The following is a 16,420-nucleotide window of genomic DNA, read 5'->3' on the forward strand; positions in this document are numbered from 1 at the left end:
ACTGTTGCCATTTCCTCATTTCCTCCTCCAGGGGCTCTTCCCAACCCACGAACCCTCATCTCCTGCATTGCAGGTGGATTCTCTACCCCTGAGCCACCGGCGAAGTCCCAAGAGTATCTGTACTAGAGGAGCTGGGGCCGAAAAGATCAGCCTTGACAGGATACCTGGGATAGGAGCTTACAGAAAGGGCCCCACTCAGAAGCAGAAAGCTGTGCATTTAAAAATGGACCAAGGCACACAGATGCTCACAGAAGCATTATTCAGAATAGTCAAAATGTGACAACAACTCAGATATCCCTCAACTGATGAATGGGTAAACAAACTGTGGTATATCTGTATAACAGAATATTACTCAGCAAGCAATGAAGTACTGATACAAGCTACAACAGGAATGAATCTTGAAAACATTATTGCAAATGAAAGAAGCCAATCATAAAGATTATATATTATTGTATGATTTCATTTATCTGAAATTTTCAGCATAGGTAAATCCACAGAAACAAAGTAGATTAGCGGTTACCAGGTGCAAGGAAGAGAAAGGAATGGGGAGTGACTGTTAATAGGTGTGGGGTTTCTTTTGGGGTGATGAAAATGTCCTAAAATTGACTGTGGTAACTAATGGCTACACAAATCTGTGAATACACACTTTATTATTTATTTTTTTAATACACACTTTTAAATGGTGAATTTATGATAGGTAAATTATATCTCAATAAAGCTGTTACTTTAAAAAAATGAACCAAGGCCACAACAACATATGGGAGAAATGCATAATAGTGACCTACTCTCCCATCTTCCCCCCAATTTTCTATTTTTCTCTGTTTTAAGAGACACACTAGCTATGACAGTTAACAACCTTTGCTACTAAGACTTTCCATTTTAAATGGTCTTCCAAGTACAAAATATAAGAAGAGTAGGCGTTAGACTATAAGCACATGCCTCCTCTGGAGCTTGGAATATCTGGTTTGAACAGTGGTCTTCCAGCTGTTGTTCCAAGCCTTTTCCTACAGTGGGAAATCCCGTGCCAGGTCAGCCTCCCAGGTGGAGCCCACAGGGGTCTGAGTCAGATGCAGGCTGACTAGGATGCAATGGGGGAGGGTGGGGCTAAAGAAGCATTAACATTCAATGGCTTTCAACCACCCACCTTCACCTAAACCTGCGGGCTGATGCAAGAGCTACTGCGGCCCACAGGCTGTGCTCTCAACACCTCGTCAAGGGTCTCAATCAGCTGGCATGAAACTTTTTTCAAGAGAAACATAGGCTTAGCCTGAGGTACTAATATGGAAGGGGAGGGAGGAACTGGGCTACAGTGGAAGAAACTGAGGACAAAATAACTGTTTTCAGTGTGTACTGCCAGGGCTGATGAAAGTTGTTCTGGAGCACGTCGCTTACCCAAGGGCTTCCACCACTTGTAACACTGTATAGCTTCCAGACTTCACATCTAGAGGAAAGAAAAAAAACCAAAAAACAAAACAAAAACATGAAACAACAACAGTAAGGACAAAAAACTCCACCCTAGGGTTTAATGTCTCTATTGCCGATGTTTCTGCCTATCCTGGGTTCACACCTGGGGGTCCACTGTGCTTGCCAAGAGTCCCTCCACACTAGAGGCATTTCATAATACTTCAAATATGCAGCTCCAAGTATAAACACTGAAAAGAAAGTAAATATATCATTTGTAGGTAACCTGATTGTTTACCTAGGAAAATTCAGGAGAAATACATGAAAAAATATTACAAGCAAAACAACTCATTAGGATGGCTTGGTACAAAATTAATATGAAATTAAGAACTTCCACATATATGTACATTAGCCTGTAAAATCATATAAAGGAAAAGAGTAATAATAGCAACAAATAAAATTTTTAAAAGAGAGAGAAAAATACCTCAATATAAACTGAACAGAAAAATGTGAATATCTGAATGGTGAAAACTTTAAAGCACAAGTGAGAAAGTTGAGTGCAGAAAATAATACATAATCAGGCAAATTCTGAAAAAGAATGAGAGCGGAAAGGCGGTTCTTCCAGATAAAACAGATTATTCAATAAATGATGTTGTAATGATTGGATATTTGGGGGAAAAGAACAAAAACAAAAAAACCAATGGCTCTGAATTTTTCACCAAAGTAAATTTCAAATGGATTAAAGAAAAAAAAAAAAAAACAGGAGAACATTTCTAAGTATAATATAAAGTTATACTTTAACCATAAAAGAAAAGATTAGTTAAAATTAGCTACATTAAAAAAAAAAACCTGGATTTTCTGCAAGGCAAGAAAAGAAATCATAAGACAAACTAGGAAAAAATAAATGCAATTCTTATAACAAAAGGCTATTTTGCTAATATAAAAAGAGCTTCTACAAATCAATGAGAAAAAGACCAACAACCAACTTAAAAATCGGCAAGACCAGAAGATGCTCAACTATATTAACAACAGGAATGCAAACAGACTGGCAAAGATCAAACATTTTGTGTAACTCTATGTTCAGTGATGATAGGCAGAAATAAGGCACTCAAATGCTGCAGGTGCCATGTGAGTTGGTACAACCTTTTTATAGAGGGCATTTTTTCCCTGGCCCATCCACTTGGCATGAGGGATCTGAATGCCTGGCCAGGCTGTGGACCGTGCCCCCTGCTTTGGAAGCACAGAGTCTTAGCCACTGGACCACCAGAGAAATCCCTAGGAAGAGCAACTTGAGAGTATCTTCTAAGTTACAAGTGTATCAATACATATGCTCTAACCCAGGGAATCTTCTCAAAATTTACCCTACCTACCTACTTTTAAAAGTGCAAAATAATGCATGTACAGATTTTCTCACTTCGAGTAGTTTATAATAGCAAATGACTGTAAATAACAAATGGCCATCAATGATAAGAAACCAGTTAAATTAGTTATAGTACACCCATACAATGGAATTCTCTGTAGCTAACTTAGAAAAAGAAATTGAAAAAAGGCTGAGGAACCTATATATTTCTACTAATAATGGAACAAGATTTAAAAGCAGAACATAGAGTGTACATAAATAGTATTAATATATAGTATGTGCATGGCATTGTTTTTAAAGGGGGGGAATGATTTCTACTTGTATTTATTTATATCTCTAGAAGATAAAAGGAGTTAGTAACACTGATTGTCTCCAGGGAAGGAGACTGGTAGCTAGGGGAATGAGTGTGTGTGTGTTCAGTCACTAAGTCCTGTACAACTCTTTATGAGCCCAGTCTACAGCACTGGATTCCCTGTCCTTCACAATTTCCCAGTTTGCTCAAATTCATGTCCATTGAGTCGGTGATGCTATCTAACCACCTCATCCTCTGCCACCCGCCTTTCCTTTTGCCTTCAATCTTTCCCAGCATCAGGGTCTTTTCCAGTGAATAAGCTCTTTGCATCAGGTGGCCAAAGTACTGGAGCTTCAGCTTCAGCATCAGTCCTTACAATGAATATTCAAGATTGATTTTCTTTAGGATTGATTGATTTGATCTGCTTGCAATCCAATGGGGTTGAGAGGTAGACTTAAAAAAAGGTTTTACTTTGGAATAATTTTAGGTTTAAAGAAAAAAGGTTGTAAAGGTAGTACAGAGTTCCTATATACTCCTTGCCCAGTTTCCCTGAAGGTTAACATCTTACATAGTACATTTGTCAAAACTAACAGAGATGAGCATTCGTATATTACTTTTAACTGAACTCTAGACTTTATCAGATTTCACCAATTTTTCCACTAATGTAATTTTTCTGTTTCAGGATCCAGTTAAGGATATCACACTGCAACTAGTCATAACGAATCCCTCAACCTTCCTTGTTTTTCACGACTTTGGTATTTTTAAAAAGTATCAATATTTTCATAAAACGTCTTTTGATGAAATTTTTTTTAATGTTTTCCTCGTGTTTATCCTGGGGCTATGGAGTCGGGTAAGAATAACAGGCACAGAGGTAAAGTGCCTTTCTCATCTCATCCTATCACAGGTACAATATATCAACACGACTTATCACTGGTGATTTTAACTCTGACCACTTGGATAAGGTAGTGCCAGCAGGTCTCTGCACCACGCATACAGTTATTATTTTTCCTTTTCCCGGATTCTTTCCTTTGGAAGGGAGTCACTAAGTCCAGAGTCCACACTTAGTGACTTAGGACAAAGGGGAGATTAAGCTCCGTTTCTTAGAAGGAGTACTTATCTATGTTATTTGGAGTTATTCTAAGGAAGATTCATCTCTTCCCTTCATTTATTTAGTTATTTATATCAGCATAGGCTCATGCATATTTTATGCCTTGGGTTATAATCCAATACTAGGCTATTTCGTTGCTCAATTTTCTATCTTTAGCCATCTGGAGTTTTTTTACACTGGTTGGCACCAGCATCCCTTTGACATACCCTATCCTTTTATTTTTTTACAGTGCTTTCTTCCCTTTTGGCACTACAAAATACTAAAGGTTCATGTTGTAATTTCCCTGCCCCAACCCTTAAATCAGCCTTTGCCCCAAGAAGTCCTGGTTCTTTTTATTGGAGAATGGTATTAAAAACCAACATACAGAAGTAGCTGCACTTGTTGCTACTGTGATATCACTGCTTCTAGGCCCTTCTCGGCAGAGAGAGCTGGGAAATATATGTTCGTATTCTAACTTATGTGTATACACACATTATCATTATTTCTGTACCTATCCATATATATCAAACTAAATAAAAGATTATACTAGAGTCTCCACTCTAATATAGTACCACAGGGCCCATTCTAGCCTTCCCCTTTGCTTATTTATAATTTGTTTCTTGGACAGTGAGGAACTTGGCTCCCATTATCTACCATTTTTTATTCTTTTCAACCCTAGTGTAGCTATAAATTACTTTTGGAGTTGTCCACCTCTGTGAGAAACAACTTCATAAGCAGAGCACAGTACTTATGGGCAGTTTTGCCTTCAGCCTGAAACAGTTTCCAGACAAAATATTGTTTTTCAAACACTGAATCAGCTTGCCCTCCATGTCCCCTTTCAGTTCAGCTCAGTCACTCAGTTGTGTCCGACTCTTCGCGACCCCATGAACCGCAGCACGCCAGGCCTCCCTGTCCATCACCAACTCCCGAAGTCCACCCAAACCCATGTCCATTGAGTCGGTGATGCCACCCAACCATCTCATCCTCTGCCATTCCCTTCTTCTGCCCTCAATCTTTCCCAGCATCAGGGTCTTTTCAGATGAGTCAGCTCTCCGCATCAGGTGGCCAAAGTACTGGAGTTTCAGCTTCAGTCCTTCCAATGAACACCCAGGACTGATTTAGGATGGACTGGTTGGATCTCCTTGCAGTCTAAGGGACTCTCAAGAGTCTTCTCCAACACCACAGTTCAAAAGCATCAATTCTTTGGTGCTCAGCTTTCTTTATAGTCCAACTCTCATATCCACACATATCCACAACATAGCCTTGACTAGATGGACCTTTGTTGGCAAAGTAATGTCTCTGCTTTTTAATATGCTGTCTAGGTTGGTCATAACTTTCCTTCCAAGAAGTAAGCGTCTTTTAATTTCATGGCTGCAATCACCATCTGCAGTGATTTTGGAGCCCAAAAATATAAAGTCAGCCACTGTTTCCACTCTTTCCCCATCTATTTGCCATCAAGTGATGGGACCAGATGCCATGATCTTAGTTTTCTGAATGTTGAGCTATAAGCCAACTTTTTCATTCTCCTCTTTCACTTTCATCAAAAGGCTCCCTTTAGTGAGGATATATCATACATGAGTAGTATAATAATACAGACTAGTTCCAAATTGGGAAAGGAGTACATCAAGGCTGTATAGTCACCCCCTGCTTATTTAACTTATATGTGGAGTACATCATGAGAAATGCTGGACTGGATGAAGCACAAGCTGGAATCAAGACTGCCGGGAGAAATACCAATAACCTCAGATATGCAGATGACATTACCCTCATGGCAGAAAGAGAAGAAGAACTAAAGAGCGTCTTCATGAAAGTGAAAGAGGAGAGTGAAAAACTTGTCTCAAAGCTCAACGTTCAGAAAACTAGGATTAGGGCATCTAGTCCTATCACTTCATGGCAAATAGATGGGGAAATAGTGAGGGGCTCCAAAATCACTGCAGATGGCGATTGCAGCCATGAAATTAAAAGACACTTGCTCCGTGGAAGAAAAATCATGGCCAACCTAGACAGCATATTAAAAAGCAGAGACATTACTTTGCCAACAAAGGTCCGTCTAGTCAAAGCTGGGGTTTTTCCAGTTATCATGTATGGATGTGAGAGCTGGACTATAAAGAAAGCTGAGCACTGAAAAATTGATGCTTTTGAACTGTGGTGTTGGAGAAGACTCTTGAGAGTCCCTTGGACTGCAAAGAGATCCAACCAGTCCATCCTAAAGGAGATCAATCCTGGGTGTTCATTGGAAGGACTGATGTTGAAGCTGAAACTCCCCAATACTTTGGCCAGCTAATGCAAAGAACTGACTTATTTGAAAAGATCCTGATGCTAGGAAAAATTGAAGGCAGGAGGAGAAGGGGACGACAGAAGAGGAGATGGTTGGATGGCATCACAGACTCAATGGATATGAGTTTGAGTAAACTCCAGGAGTTGGTGATGACAGGGAAGCCTGGCATGCTGCAGTCCATGGGGTCACAGAGTCAGACATGACTGAGCGACTGAACTGAACTGAGTAATACAGGTAATTCATCTGCCACAACCTGCATGCCATCCTGGGATGAAAGGAAGACTTCTCACGGTGGGTCTTTTTGCACCTTTTGAATGTTGTACCACGTGAGTATATTACGTGAGTATATTTTTGAAAATGCAATTTTAACAGCACAATGGTAATTCACTTAGATCTAACAGAATTATTATAGGAGAAATTTTCAAAGGAGCAACTAAGAGTGAAAGGTTAGCAATCTTCTATGTGTTTGATTAATGTAGAGGAGTTTTAGCTCAATAAAGTGTGGCAATCAGGGAATTACTTCCATAGTCTGTTCTGGGTCCTTAACCCACCTACCTTTAAACACAAGACCTAATTAGTCAGTTCTCGCCAAGACCAGACTTTGGCTAAGTGAAAAAGAGGCTTGAGAAAACGAAACTCCAGTTCCCCTTAAGTGTGTGGTCTCTGAACAATAGCTGTGAGCTGAGCTGGGCAGAAGCGTAATCTGGTACTAGAGTAAGAAGCCCAATCTGACTGAGAAAGGGAGTGCTCTAGTTGGGATTCACAGCTCGTGACTGGCACCAATTTAGACATCAGGCACTCTTAGCCTTACTCATGCCAGGATGTGGAAGGCCCAGCTGCTGCCCCAGCTCCTGAGAAAGAACCAAGGGACAAAATCTGCAAGCAGTGGGGTGGGGGAAGGGGCAGCAGCTGGACTAACAGGACAAACCAAGGCACTGAGACTTAGGTTCCACACCCCATCCTGTGATGGCAATACTTAAGAGACAGACCCATTCCCAGGTTACAAATTATGGTACCACTTGGGAGGGTGGAAAAGGGTACTTTTCTGGAATCTCCTGGACAGAACCCAGGAAGCTCTGCTGAAAAACCCATCTGAAAACAAATTTCAGTAGCAGCCACAAGGGTTAGCATGCGGGAAGCCACAGGGGCCTGATAGCCCTTACTAGCAAAGAATATCATGGAACTGAAGCGTTCTTTTCCAGCAAGACCGTCAGAGCCCCTGTGGATGCTCGGCTAGAGTCTCTCTTCGGAAATACCTCAAATGCTATAGGACAAAGACTTGACTCCTAGGCCCCATTCAGTCACCTCTAATTGTTTCATTAAAAAAATATTGAGGTAAACTTTATACACAGTGAAATGTATAATTTGGTTAGTTTTAACAAAAGTATACCTAGAGTAACCAACACCCAAACTAAGACACAGAATACTTCCATCACCAGACACAGCTCCCCTTGTGCTCCCTATAGTCAATCTCACTCTTATAGCCTGCCTCACATTTTATAAATGAAAAAGACCTCTTCAGCATTCAGTATGTATTATTACAACACTGGCTGCTTTATATCAGTAATTACAAAGAAACGTCCATATGCATGTGATCTCTTGAATCCCAGTATACGGGCAAATCCTCCTAGCACAGCCCTTCAGTCTTCATCCTTTCACAAAGACTTCATGTTGAATTAATGCAGCACCAACATAAAAGAGAAGTACAAAAGTCATACAAAATAAGGAAAAAAATGGGGACTTCCCTGGCGGTCCAATGGTTAAGACTCCGAGTCTCCATGATAGGGGGTACGGGTTTGATCCCCGGTCTGAGAACCTAAGATCCCACATGCCATGTGGTACAGACCAAAGGGAAAAAAAAAAAAAAAGGAAAAAAAATGAAGAGACAGTAAAGCTGTTGCAACAGTAAATAATAGTAAGAGAAATGTAAGTAAGGTGGCAAAAAACTAGAATCAGTATTTTGAGGATGTTTTAAAAAAGCTGACTAAAACTAACATTTTATTCTAGTCTTGCTGCGCCTATGTTAGAAATGTCTTTCAAAGTTTCATCTTTTTTTCCTTGTCATCCCTATGACCAGACTATCAGGGACAGCTGTCAAAATACCCTTCCACTTTTAGTGGAATGAAAATGTTCTGGAATTTTTAGGGAGTGCTGATAGTTGTGGAACATTGTGAATATACTAAGCCACTTATTTCTTAAAGTGGTTACTGTGAATTTTATTTCTTATCTCATTTTTATCTCACTTTTTACAGTGAATTTTATCTCACTATTTCACTTTTTAAAAAGCCTTCTGATCCATTCCTAATCTATCTAAAATGCACAATTAATTATCTGTTCACCAATCTCCATTTGCTCCTCACTGCCTGAGACCTAACTCCTTGGCTTGATGTCATTCACGATTTAGCCCTCAGTCTCCTCCAGCCTCACCTTTCATCATAGCTCCTATCATTCAGTCACAGGAGTTCTCAACATGAGAAGCTCTTCCATATCCTCAAGCCTGAAGACATGCTCCCTTGGTTTGGAATGCCTCTTTCTTGCCCTTGTCAGTCTGAGGAACTTCAACTCTTCAAGATCCAGCTCAAATTGCAACTCCTCCTGTGAAGGCTTCCTTGATTTCCAAAACAAAATTACTCCCTTTTACATGTCCCTTTAACCATTCTTTAGGAGTAAAATTCTTAAGTGTATACTGGAGTAGGAGCCGTTCCCTTCTCCAGGGGATCTTCCCAACCCAGAGATCAAACCCAGGTCTTTTGCATTGCTGGCAGATTCTCTGCCATCTGAGCCACCAGGGAAGCCCATGTGGGACCATCTATCACTAGCTTTATTTACTTTAAAATTTCTTTTAAATGTAATTCTATGTACTTGGCTGTGCTGCGTCTTCACGGCTGCATGAGCTTTTCTCTAGCTGTAGAGAGCGGGCGGCTGCTCTCCTGTTGCACTGTACGAGCTTCTTGTTTTGGTGGCCTCTCCTGTTGGTGGGCTTCCCTGGTGGCTCAGACGGTAAAGAATCTGCTTGCAGCGCAGGAGACCCAGGTTCATACCTGGGTCGGGAAGATCCCTTGAAGAAGCAAATGGTAACCCACAGCAGTATTCTCGCCTAGAGAATCCCATGGACAGGAGAGCCTGGCAGGCTACAGTCCACGGGGTCGCAAAGAGCTGGATACAACAGCGACTAACACTCTTGTTGTGGAACACAGGGTCTAGGGCACGCAGGATTCAGGAGTTGTGGTCCCTGCGCTCTGGAGGACAGGCTCAATAGCTGTGGTGCACGGGCTCAGTTGCTCCATGGCATGTGGGGTCTTCCAGGACCAGGGACGAACCCCCCATCACTGACTTTAAGTGATTAGTTCTTCCAAATGAAACACACCTAAATACCTGGAAGTTAAATATGCACTTGAACTCCAGGAATGAAAGAAGCCAGTAAGTTAACTTTCCTAACGGCAGTCTCACAGGCACAAGGAAAAATAAATGTAAGTTTCTCTCCCTATTTAGGTAGATCTAAGTTTTTCCAATGTGTTCAAGATCTGTTCTCTAAAAATGAACCTACTAGCACCTGCTAACTACCCACTCTTTCCTTAGCGGGGCACCAGTTCATGTGGTGCGCTGAGGAGTCGTCAAAGGAGTATTTACATGAGCACTGACATAGAATGCACAATCACACCTCTGTCCGATGGAGGTGCAGCCTCTTGAGTTGCAGCCAAGTGGGCAGGGGGGAGGATGTAAAGGAACAGGAGAGAGAAAACCCAGTCAGTACTCAGTTCCAATCAAGTTCTCAAAATTCCCTTTCTGCTGAGGATGCCACACTTTTCTCAGAACTATATTTATTTTTCTTTAACAGCCTTCTGATTTCAGGAATAGTGGTGTCCTCATGGAACCACAAAGGTGGGAAAATACAATGAAGACTGAAATGAAAGCAAATCCAAATAAGAGGAAGAATTTTTATATCCATCACCTGTAAGGCCAACGTGTTCAAAATCTCTTTCCCCAATTTTTGGACATAGTACTTTTCTTTTGCTCATCCTCAGGCTCAAATTCTTGAGATCATCTTTTTTTTTTTTTTTTCCTGAGATCATCTTAAGAGTCCTCTCTCACCCTATAACTAGTTAGGCCTCAAATTCCACAAATTCTTCCTTCAACACCTCTTATTCATTTATTCATCTCTTATACTACCTACTTTTGCTAGTCTCCAGAGGGACTCTACAGTAGGGTATGATATGGAGACGTGTACAGAAGTAGCTACTAAAGTCAGGTAAAAAGTATGAGTGGTTGAGAAATAAGTTTCACAAAGATTCTGAAGTATGAGATGATGTCTGCCTAGAGGATAAGGAGACACTTGGGGGCAGACGCTGAGCACTCAAACTGGGCCTTTTATCCCAGGTCTAACTTGAATTAGATGGAGCTAGTGGAGGGATCTGGGAAGGAAAGCACTTAGGGGAACAGCAAATCAAGGCTGCTGCCTGGAACTAAAGATCCAGGAGGGAAGTGGCAGCCACTGAATGCCTGGCTGAGAAGTCTTTAACCCTTAGGCTGCCAAGTCATTTCTCTTCCATCATTTGCACCCTCTGCATCTGACACCTACTTTCATCAGGAACTCAAATGCAAAACAAAGTTGGTGGTAACTACCTTTGTAATCACAGGGTGTTCCTTCTGCAGTTACAATTCGTAGGGGACGCTGCTGCTGTGAGTAGCTGAATAGAAAGTGGGTCCCTTTCAGCAATCACAAAGCTTGACTTAGGCTGGAGGATTAGAAAGCATATCTTTTTCTGCTGCTGCTGCTGCTAAGTCACTTCAGTCGTGTCCGACTCTGTGCAACCCCATAGACGGCAGCCCACCAGGCTCCCCCATCCCTGGGATTCTCCAGGCAAGAACACTGGAGTGGGTTGCCATTTCCTTCTCCAATGCATGAAAGTGAAAAGTGAAAGTGAAGCCGCTCAGTCATGTCTGATTCTTCGAGACCCCATGGACTGCAGGCTACCAGGCTCCTCCGTCCGTGGGATTTTCCAGGCAAGAGTACTGGAGTGGGATCTTATACTGGGGATGCTTCAAAACTCTGTCACCCTTCAACAACTCTAACTAAACCTGTGATATAAGATTAAGAATACCAACTTAATCCTTCTCAAATTCACCTTCACTATATGACTCTCTTGCTCAAGGATCTACACTGACTCCAATTGCCTACAATAGGTCATTCAAATCCCTCTGCTTAGAATCCAAGGTTAGGCATCATTCAACCCCACCAAACCTTTTCAACCTTATCTATTATAACCCCTCGGTTAGTTATCTGTTATTACTAACCTCCTTTCCTAATCAGGAGGGTTAAATTACAACAGGGCTAGTATTACAGACCTAGCTGAGCTGAGTTAAATTTAAACTAGACAATAGTTTAGGCCACTTTTTTTCAGGCATAAAAAATACAAATTTTACAAAAACATTTTAAGAACTTGGCAGTCCTTATTCACGCTGGCTTCTCAAATGTGTTCTGAATTTGAAAACCCTAAATTACTTTGTTCATAATGTATAAGCGGGAAAAGAAACAGTTACAAATAACACTTTTTATAGTAATGTTCTTTATCTTGGTAACTGGTAGGTGCATGCATTTTTCAAAATCAATGAATGTATGCTTGAGAGTTGTACACTTCACTGAATACAAACTTTATACCAAAATAAACTAAACAAACCCTAGTCAATGACATGCATACCAAAGCAGTCAGAGGGAGGTATACTCATAGCTGCAATTTAAATGATGGACAGATACATGATAAAGCAAATTATATTAAAATGTTAATGGCAGAATCTAGGCAGTGAGTGTCTTTGAAAAAATTATTAAGACTTTGCTGGATGTTTGAAAATTTTAATAATAAAACATTGGGGGAAATGACACTGGTAACACCGTGCAGTTCTTAATTATAAGCACTGACAACACACCATAGTGCACAAAGCTGTAAGAAGTTTAGCTTAGTGGAATGACTGCATCAGGGATTCATTTGCTCCTTGATGTTTCCATGTCACCCTACAAATACCTCCTGCAGTCCTTTTCATGGTGTATTGTACTGTTTACATGACTGCCTCTCCCACTACATTTTAAGTCCCTGGCAGTCACAGATCTAGTGTAATTTGTATTTATATATAACTTTGCATGTTTGAAAAATGTGTTAGATAACTGTGGAAGCATTGAGTGAAAGTGGGATATCACTAAGGATCAATGGTTTACGCTTCTGACAAATTCACTTTGTTCATTTTTCACACATCCTGAAAGTGATTATGTTCAGTTTTCAAGAGAAATGTATCTTTACTTCTCCCTAAAACATGCAAAATTTCCAAAAATAAAAGTCATCTCTACTGACAATATTACTTTGTATTCTATTACTTAAATGTCAGGTCTGAAGGCCTTCTAACATTCAATAACTACTGAGGGTTTTTTTTTTCCCCCTAAAAGAGTGAAGTCTCAGAATTCCAAGGAAATCTGTAATTTATTTTATTCAAATCTTAGATAAGCTGCCGGAACTAAGAGATTCCTAAACTAATCACAAGCGGGAAACAGGAGTTCTGGGGAAAAGATAAAAACAAGCACCACTTGCACCACATTAAAATGTCACAAAGCAAATTGATCAAGAACTTTAACAAGAAACGGAGGGTAAGCCTTAAGAGGGATACGCAGAACATCTCAAACTCCTCCTAAACAGGTGTCTCTCCTCCTCTCTGCAACTACAGCCAGTCAGAGATCCGGCCGCCCGGCCACTCCCAACATGCCACGCGACTCGAGCCGATGCCGCTGAAGATGCTTCTTCTTACGTCAACTTCATAGAAACAACGTGCTCTCGCGGCACGAGCCCCTGGTTCTAAACTGGAGGACCTGGGTCCGAATCCCAGCTCCTCCACCGGCCTCATCTGAAAGTCTCATGCCCTCGCTGGGCAGCAGTTTGCTCATCTCTGAAATAGTACTGATTCTCCTAACCGCGGCCGGCGCACAGAGTGGCAATAAACCGAGACGAGGGGCGTAAGGGCGTTTTAAGGAAGACTGCAAGCGACTCGCAATTTGTTATGGCTCTCAAGCATGCGGTGCTCACAACCAGCCCCGGACCAATCTCTCAAAGTCACCGCCGTCCCTTACTGCCTTCCCTCCAGGCGCCTCTGCTGAGGCCTCTCCCTTCTGGATGTCCCAAAGCGGAAGCCGTGCGGCGCCGTCTGCCGTACCTGCAGCCACTTGGTCAGCGGGGCCCTCCTGCTGACCCATGACGAAGTCTTGCACGAGGCCCCACAGGGCGCCCAGAGGCGCCACCGCCTCCAGAGCCGCGGCGGCGGCCATGACGCGAACTGGAGACCGCGGGAGGGGAAGTGGGCGGTGGCACCGGCCGGGTCTCTCAGCGCACGCGCCTCCCCGAGCCAATCGCCTGGCGAAGGCTGAGGGGCGGGGCGCTCCCTGGATCACGTGTCTGCCGGCTCCAGGCCAGGCAGTTCCCGGGAGGGATGGGGACGGTCCCTCCCAAGGGGCGGGGCCTGGGGTCGGGGCGGTGGCTCAGGGAAGGGAAGGCTGCTGCCGGGCACGCAGCCGGGGGCCATTGAGGGCGAATAATTCCCGGCCCGGCTCCCCGGGAGACGGGCGGCGGGGCGGGCACCTGGCTGGGTGGGGCCGAGGGGGCGGTCCGCACCCTGGGGGAAACCAATGAGAAAACCAGGCCCGGCCCAAGGGGGCGGTGCCGTCGGTCACATGCGCACCTGGGGCGGGCGGCGGCGGCGGCGCGGGCACCGCGAGCCGGCGGCAGGCAGCGGGGCTGGGCTGGGGCGGGGTTAGGCAGGTGAGTGACAGGCTGCGGGGGGCCGGCCCCAGTTGGGAGCCCCGAGCTAGCCGGGAGTAGCTGCGGCGGTGCCCGCCCCCTCTCTCCGCCCCTCCAGCGGAGCTGGTCTTCGCCAGGGCACCGTCGCGGGCCCCCCTGGCCCGGCCACCTGGGACTGTGCTGGAGAGTCGGCCACCTCCCTCTCTCCCCTCGCCCGCAAAGTTTGTGGCGAAGCCGGTGCCGGGGTAGAGCTCCCCCGGGGGGAGATTGGTGAGCGTCCGATGCCGGGCAGCAGGAGCCGTTGACCCGGGACGTCGCCGTCCGTGGCAGGAGCGCGGAGCAGCCGATCAGCCCGCCGCCTCCGGTGCATGGGGCCCGGCTGAAGAGCCAGCATGGGCAACTGCGTGGGGAGACAGCGCCGGGAGAGGCCGACCGCCCCAGGACACCCCCGCAAGCGAGCAGGTAAGACGGGGAAGGGAGCAGGGTCGTCGGCGCCCAGTTAGTTTTCCTCCTTCTTGCGGGAGACCTGGGCTTCCCGAGCGACCTCCCGCAGCTCCTGGCGCCTGGGTTTCCCCGATGGCTGCTCCCGAGCCAGGCGGGACCCCCCCCCCCGCGCCCTTCCCAGCCCCCGTGGCCGGGGAAGCTGAGTTGGGGCAACCGCGAGCCCTGACCCGTCTGCGAGCCCAACTCGCTCCAACTGGGAAGCTCCGGGTGGGGGTTGGGGCAGGGGCAGGAAATGTTTGCAGACCGCTGAGGGGCCGACGGAGGGAAGGAGGGCCCCGGGCTGGGGCGCAGCTGGCCTGGCCGCGGGGCCGTGGTCGGAAGCCCGCACGTCGGGGCACGGCGCGGGCGCCCAGGCGTCCTCAGAACTCTGAGAGAGCGAGACGAGCACAGTCTCTCCTTCCAAAGACTGTGTCATTATCAGGCTGCAGATCATGTCTGCTGGAATCCGACTTGCAAAAAGCAGCGCAGGACTCTGGGAAAGAAATCTTTATTTTTCCCGCAGGGCTTTTTAGAGCCTCCGGGCCGTCTGGGAGTCTAGGAAAGGTGGGGTGCGGGGTGGGAATCGCGCTCGGGTTGTTGGGATCCTTCCCAGCCTTGGGGATGGGATCTGCTCGCTGGTGATCCGCGAGGGCCGGCAGCGCCTTCTCACTTTCTGGGTACACTCCTCCTATCCTGGCGCTCCGCCTGGGTAAGAGGTCTGGCGGTCGTTTCCCCGGGTCAGGTACTCACTTCACTTCCTTCTTAGAGAGTGTTGCAAGGACCTTCTGAGAATGATAAAATCGCACACTTTAGAGCTCAAGGAGACCTTCGAAACTTGTCTAGAGTCCAGATAGACCTACCTCTTCATGGCTATATTAAAAGCCCAGATCCAGAGAATTTGAGCAACTTGTCCTCAGCCACTCAGCTAGTTAGTAGTGCAGCTGGGAATAGAACGCGGTCTCTTACTCAGTTGCCACATATCCCTTTATGTAAGAGGAGCCACAGGCAGAGTTATTAATGAAGTAGAAACTCTGCTTGCTGTTTCCTGTCTCCTTTGACACCACAGGTTTGTGCTGCTTGAGTTTCGGAAACTGGGAATGAAAATGAGGGGAAACAAGGGGAAAGCGGGGAAGGATGTCTGTGTGTTGGACAGGATGACTTGTGCAAGAAGCAACATGTTTTTTATAGGGAGGATGACATAAAATTTAGCATTGAAATCCATTTGTCTGAGGGCAACACAAGCCATTCTTCTGACGTGGAAAGAGGGTTCTCAAATCCAAGGGCTTTCTTTCATTCATTTATTCAACAAATACTTATTATTTATGTGCTCAGTGTATGTAATTGATTAGTAGGGTGTTTTTTTGTTTTTGTTCTTGTTTTTTTTTACTGTTGACAACCCTCTCCCCTTTGAAACTACCCTCCCGGCAAAAACTTTTCCTTCCTTGGCATTTTGGTTTTTCTCTGATCACTCAGGCCCACCATCACCTCCTAGTGTGGGACACCGTGGTTCTGTTTTTTCTTTTTTTAAATTTATTTATGTATTTATTTATTTTTGGCTGTGCTGGGTTTTCCTGGTTGCAGGGAGTAGGGGGCTACTCTTTTGTGATGTGAGGGCTTCCCATTGCAAGGGATTCTCTTGTTGCGGGGCACAGGCTCTAGGGCTCAGGAGCTTCAGTAGTTGCAGCTCACCGGCTCTAGAGCGCAGGCTCCATAATTGTGGTGCAGAGCTTAGTTGCTCTGAGGT

General features: G+C 44.7%; 2 protein-coding genes across 7 annotated transcripts in view; one reads left to right on the forward strand and one right to left on the reverse strand.

Moving 5' to 3' along the window:
• MMS19 (MMS19 homolog, cytosolic iron-sulfur assembly component) overlaps positions 1-14,001 on the reverse strand; it is a 34,221-nt gene extending 20,220 nt beyond the window's left edge. For 3 of the 6 annotated variants that reach the window (XM_069568217.1, XM_069568215.1, XM_069568214.1), the window contains exons 1-2: positions 13,613-13,752; positions 1,393-1,441 (exon numbers count right to left, since the gene is read on the reverse strand). Coding sequence is in view for 2 of the 6 variants with exons in the window: in XM_069568212.1 (XP_069424313.1) it covers positions 1,393-1,441; positions 13,613-13,724 (161 nt within the window). In the remaining 4 variants the exon portion in view is untranslated. Of the gene's footprint in view, positions 1-1,392; positions 1,442-13,612 lie in introns of all 6 variants that reach the window. The other 3 variants (XM_069568212.1, XM_069568216.1, XM_069568213.1) reach the window with 3 other exon arrangements.
• UBTD1 (ubiquitin domain containing 1) overlaps positions 13,829-16,420 on the forward strand; it is a 51,436-nt gene continuing 48,844 nt past the window's right edge. Inside the window, exon 1 of the mRNA XM_069568247.1 lies at positions 13,829-14,655. Coding sequence (XP_069424348.1) covers positions 14,586-14,655 — 70 coding nt within the window. The 5' untranslated portion in view covers positions 13,829-14,585. The remainder of the gene's footprint in view (positions 14,656-16,420) is intronic.

Source organism: Ovis canadensis, chromosome 22 (genome assembly GCF_042477335.2).
Source record: "Ovis canadensis isolate MfBH-ARS-UI-01 breed Bighorn chromosome 22, ARS-UI_OviCan_v2, whole genome shotgun sequence".
Classification (NCBI taxonomy): Eukaryota; Metazoa; Chordata; class Mammalia; order Artiodactyla; family Bovidae; genus Ovis; species Ovis canadensis.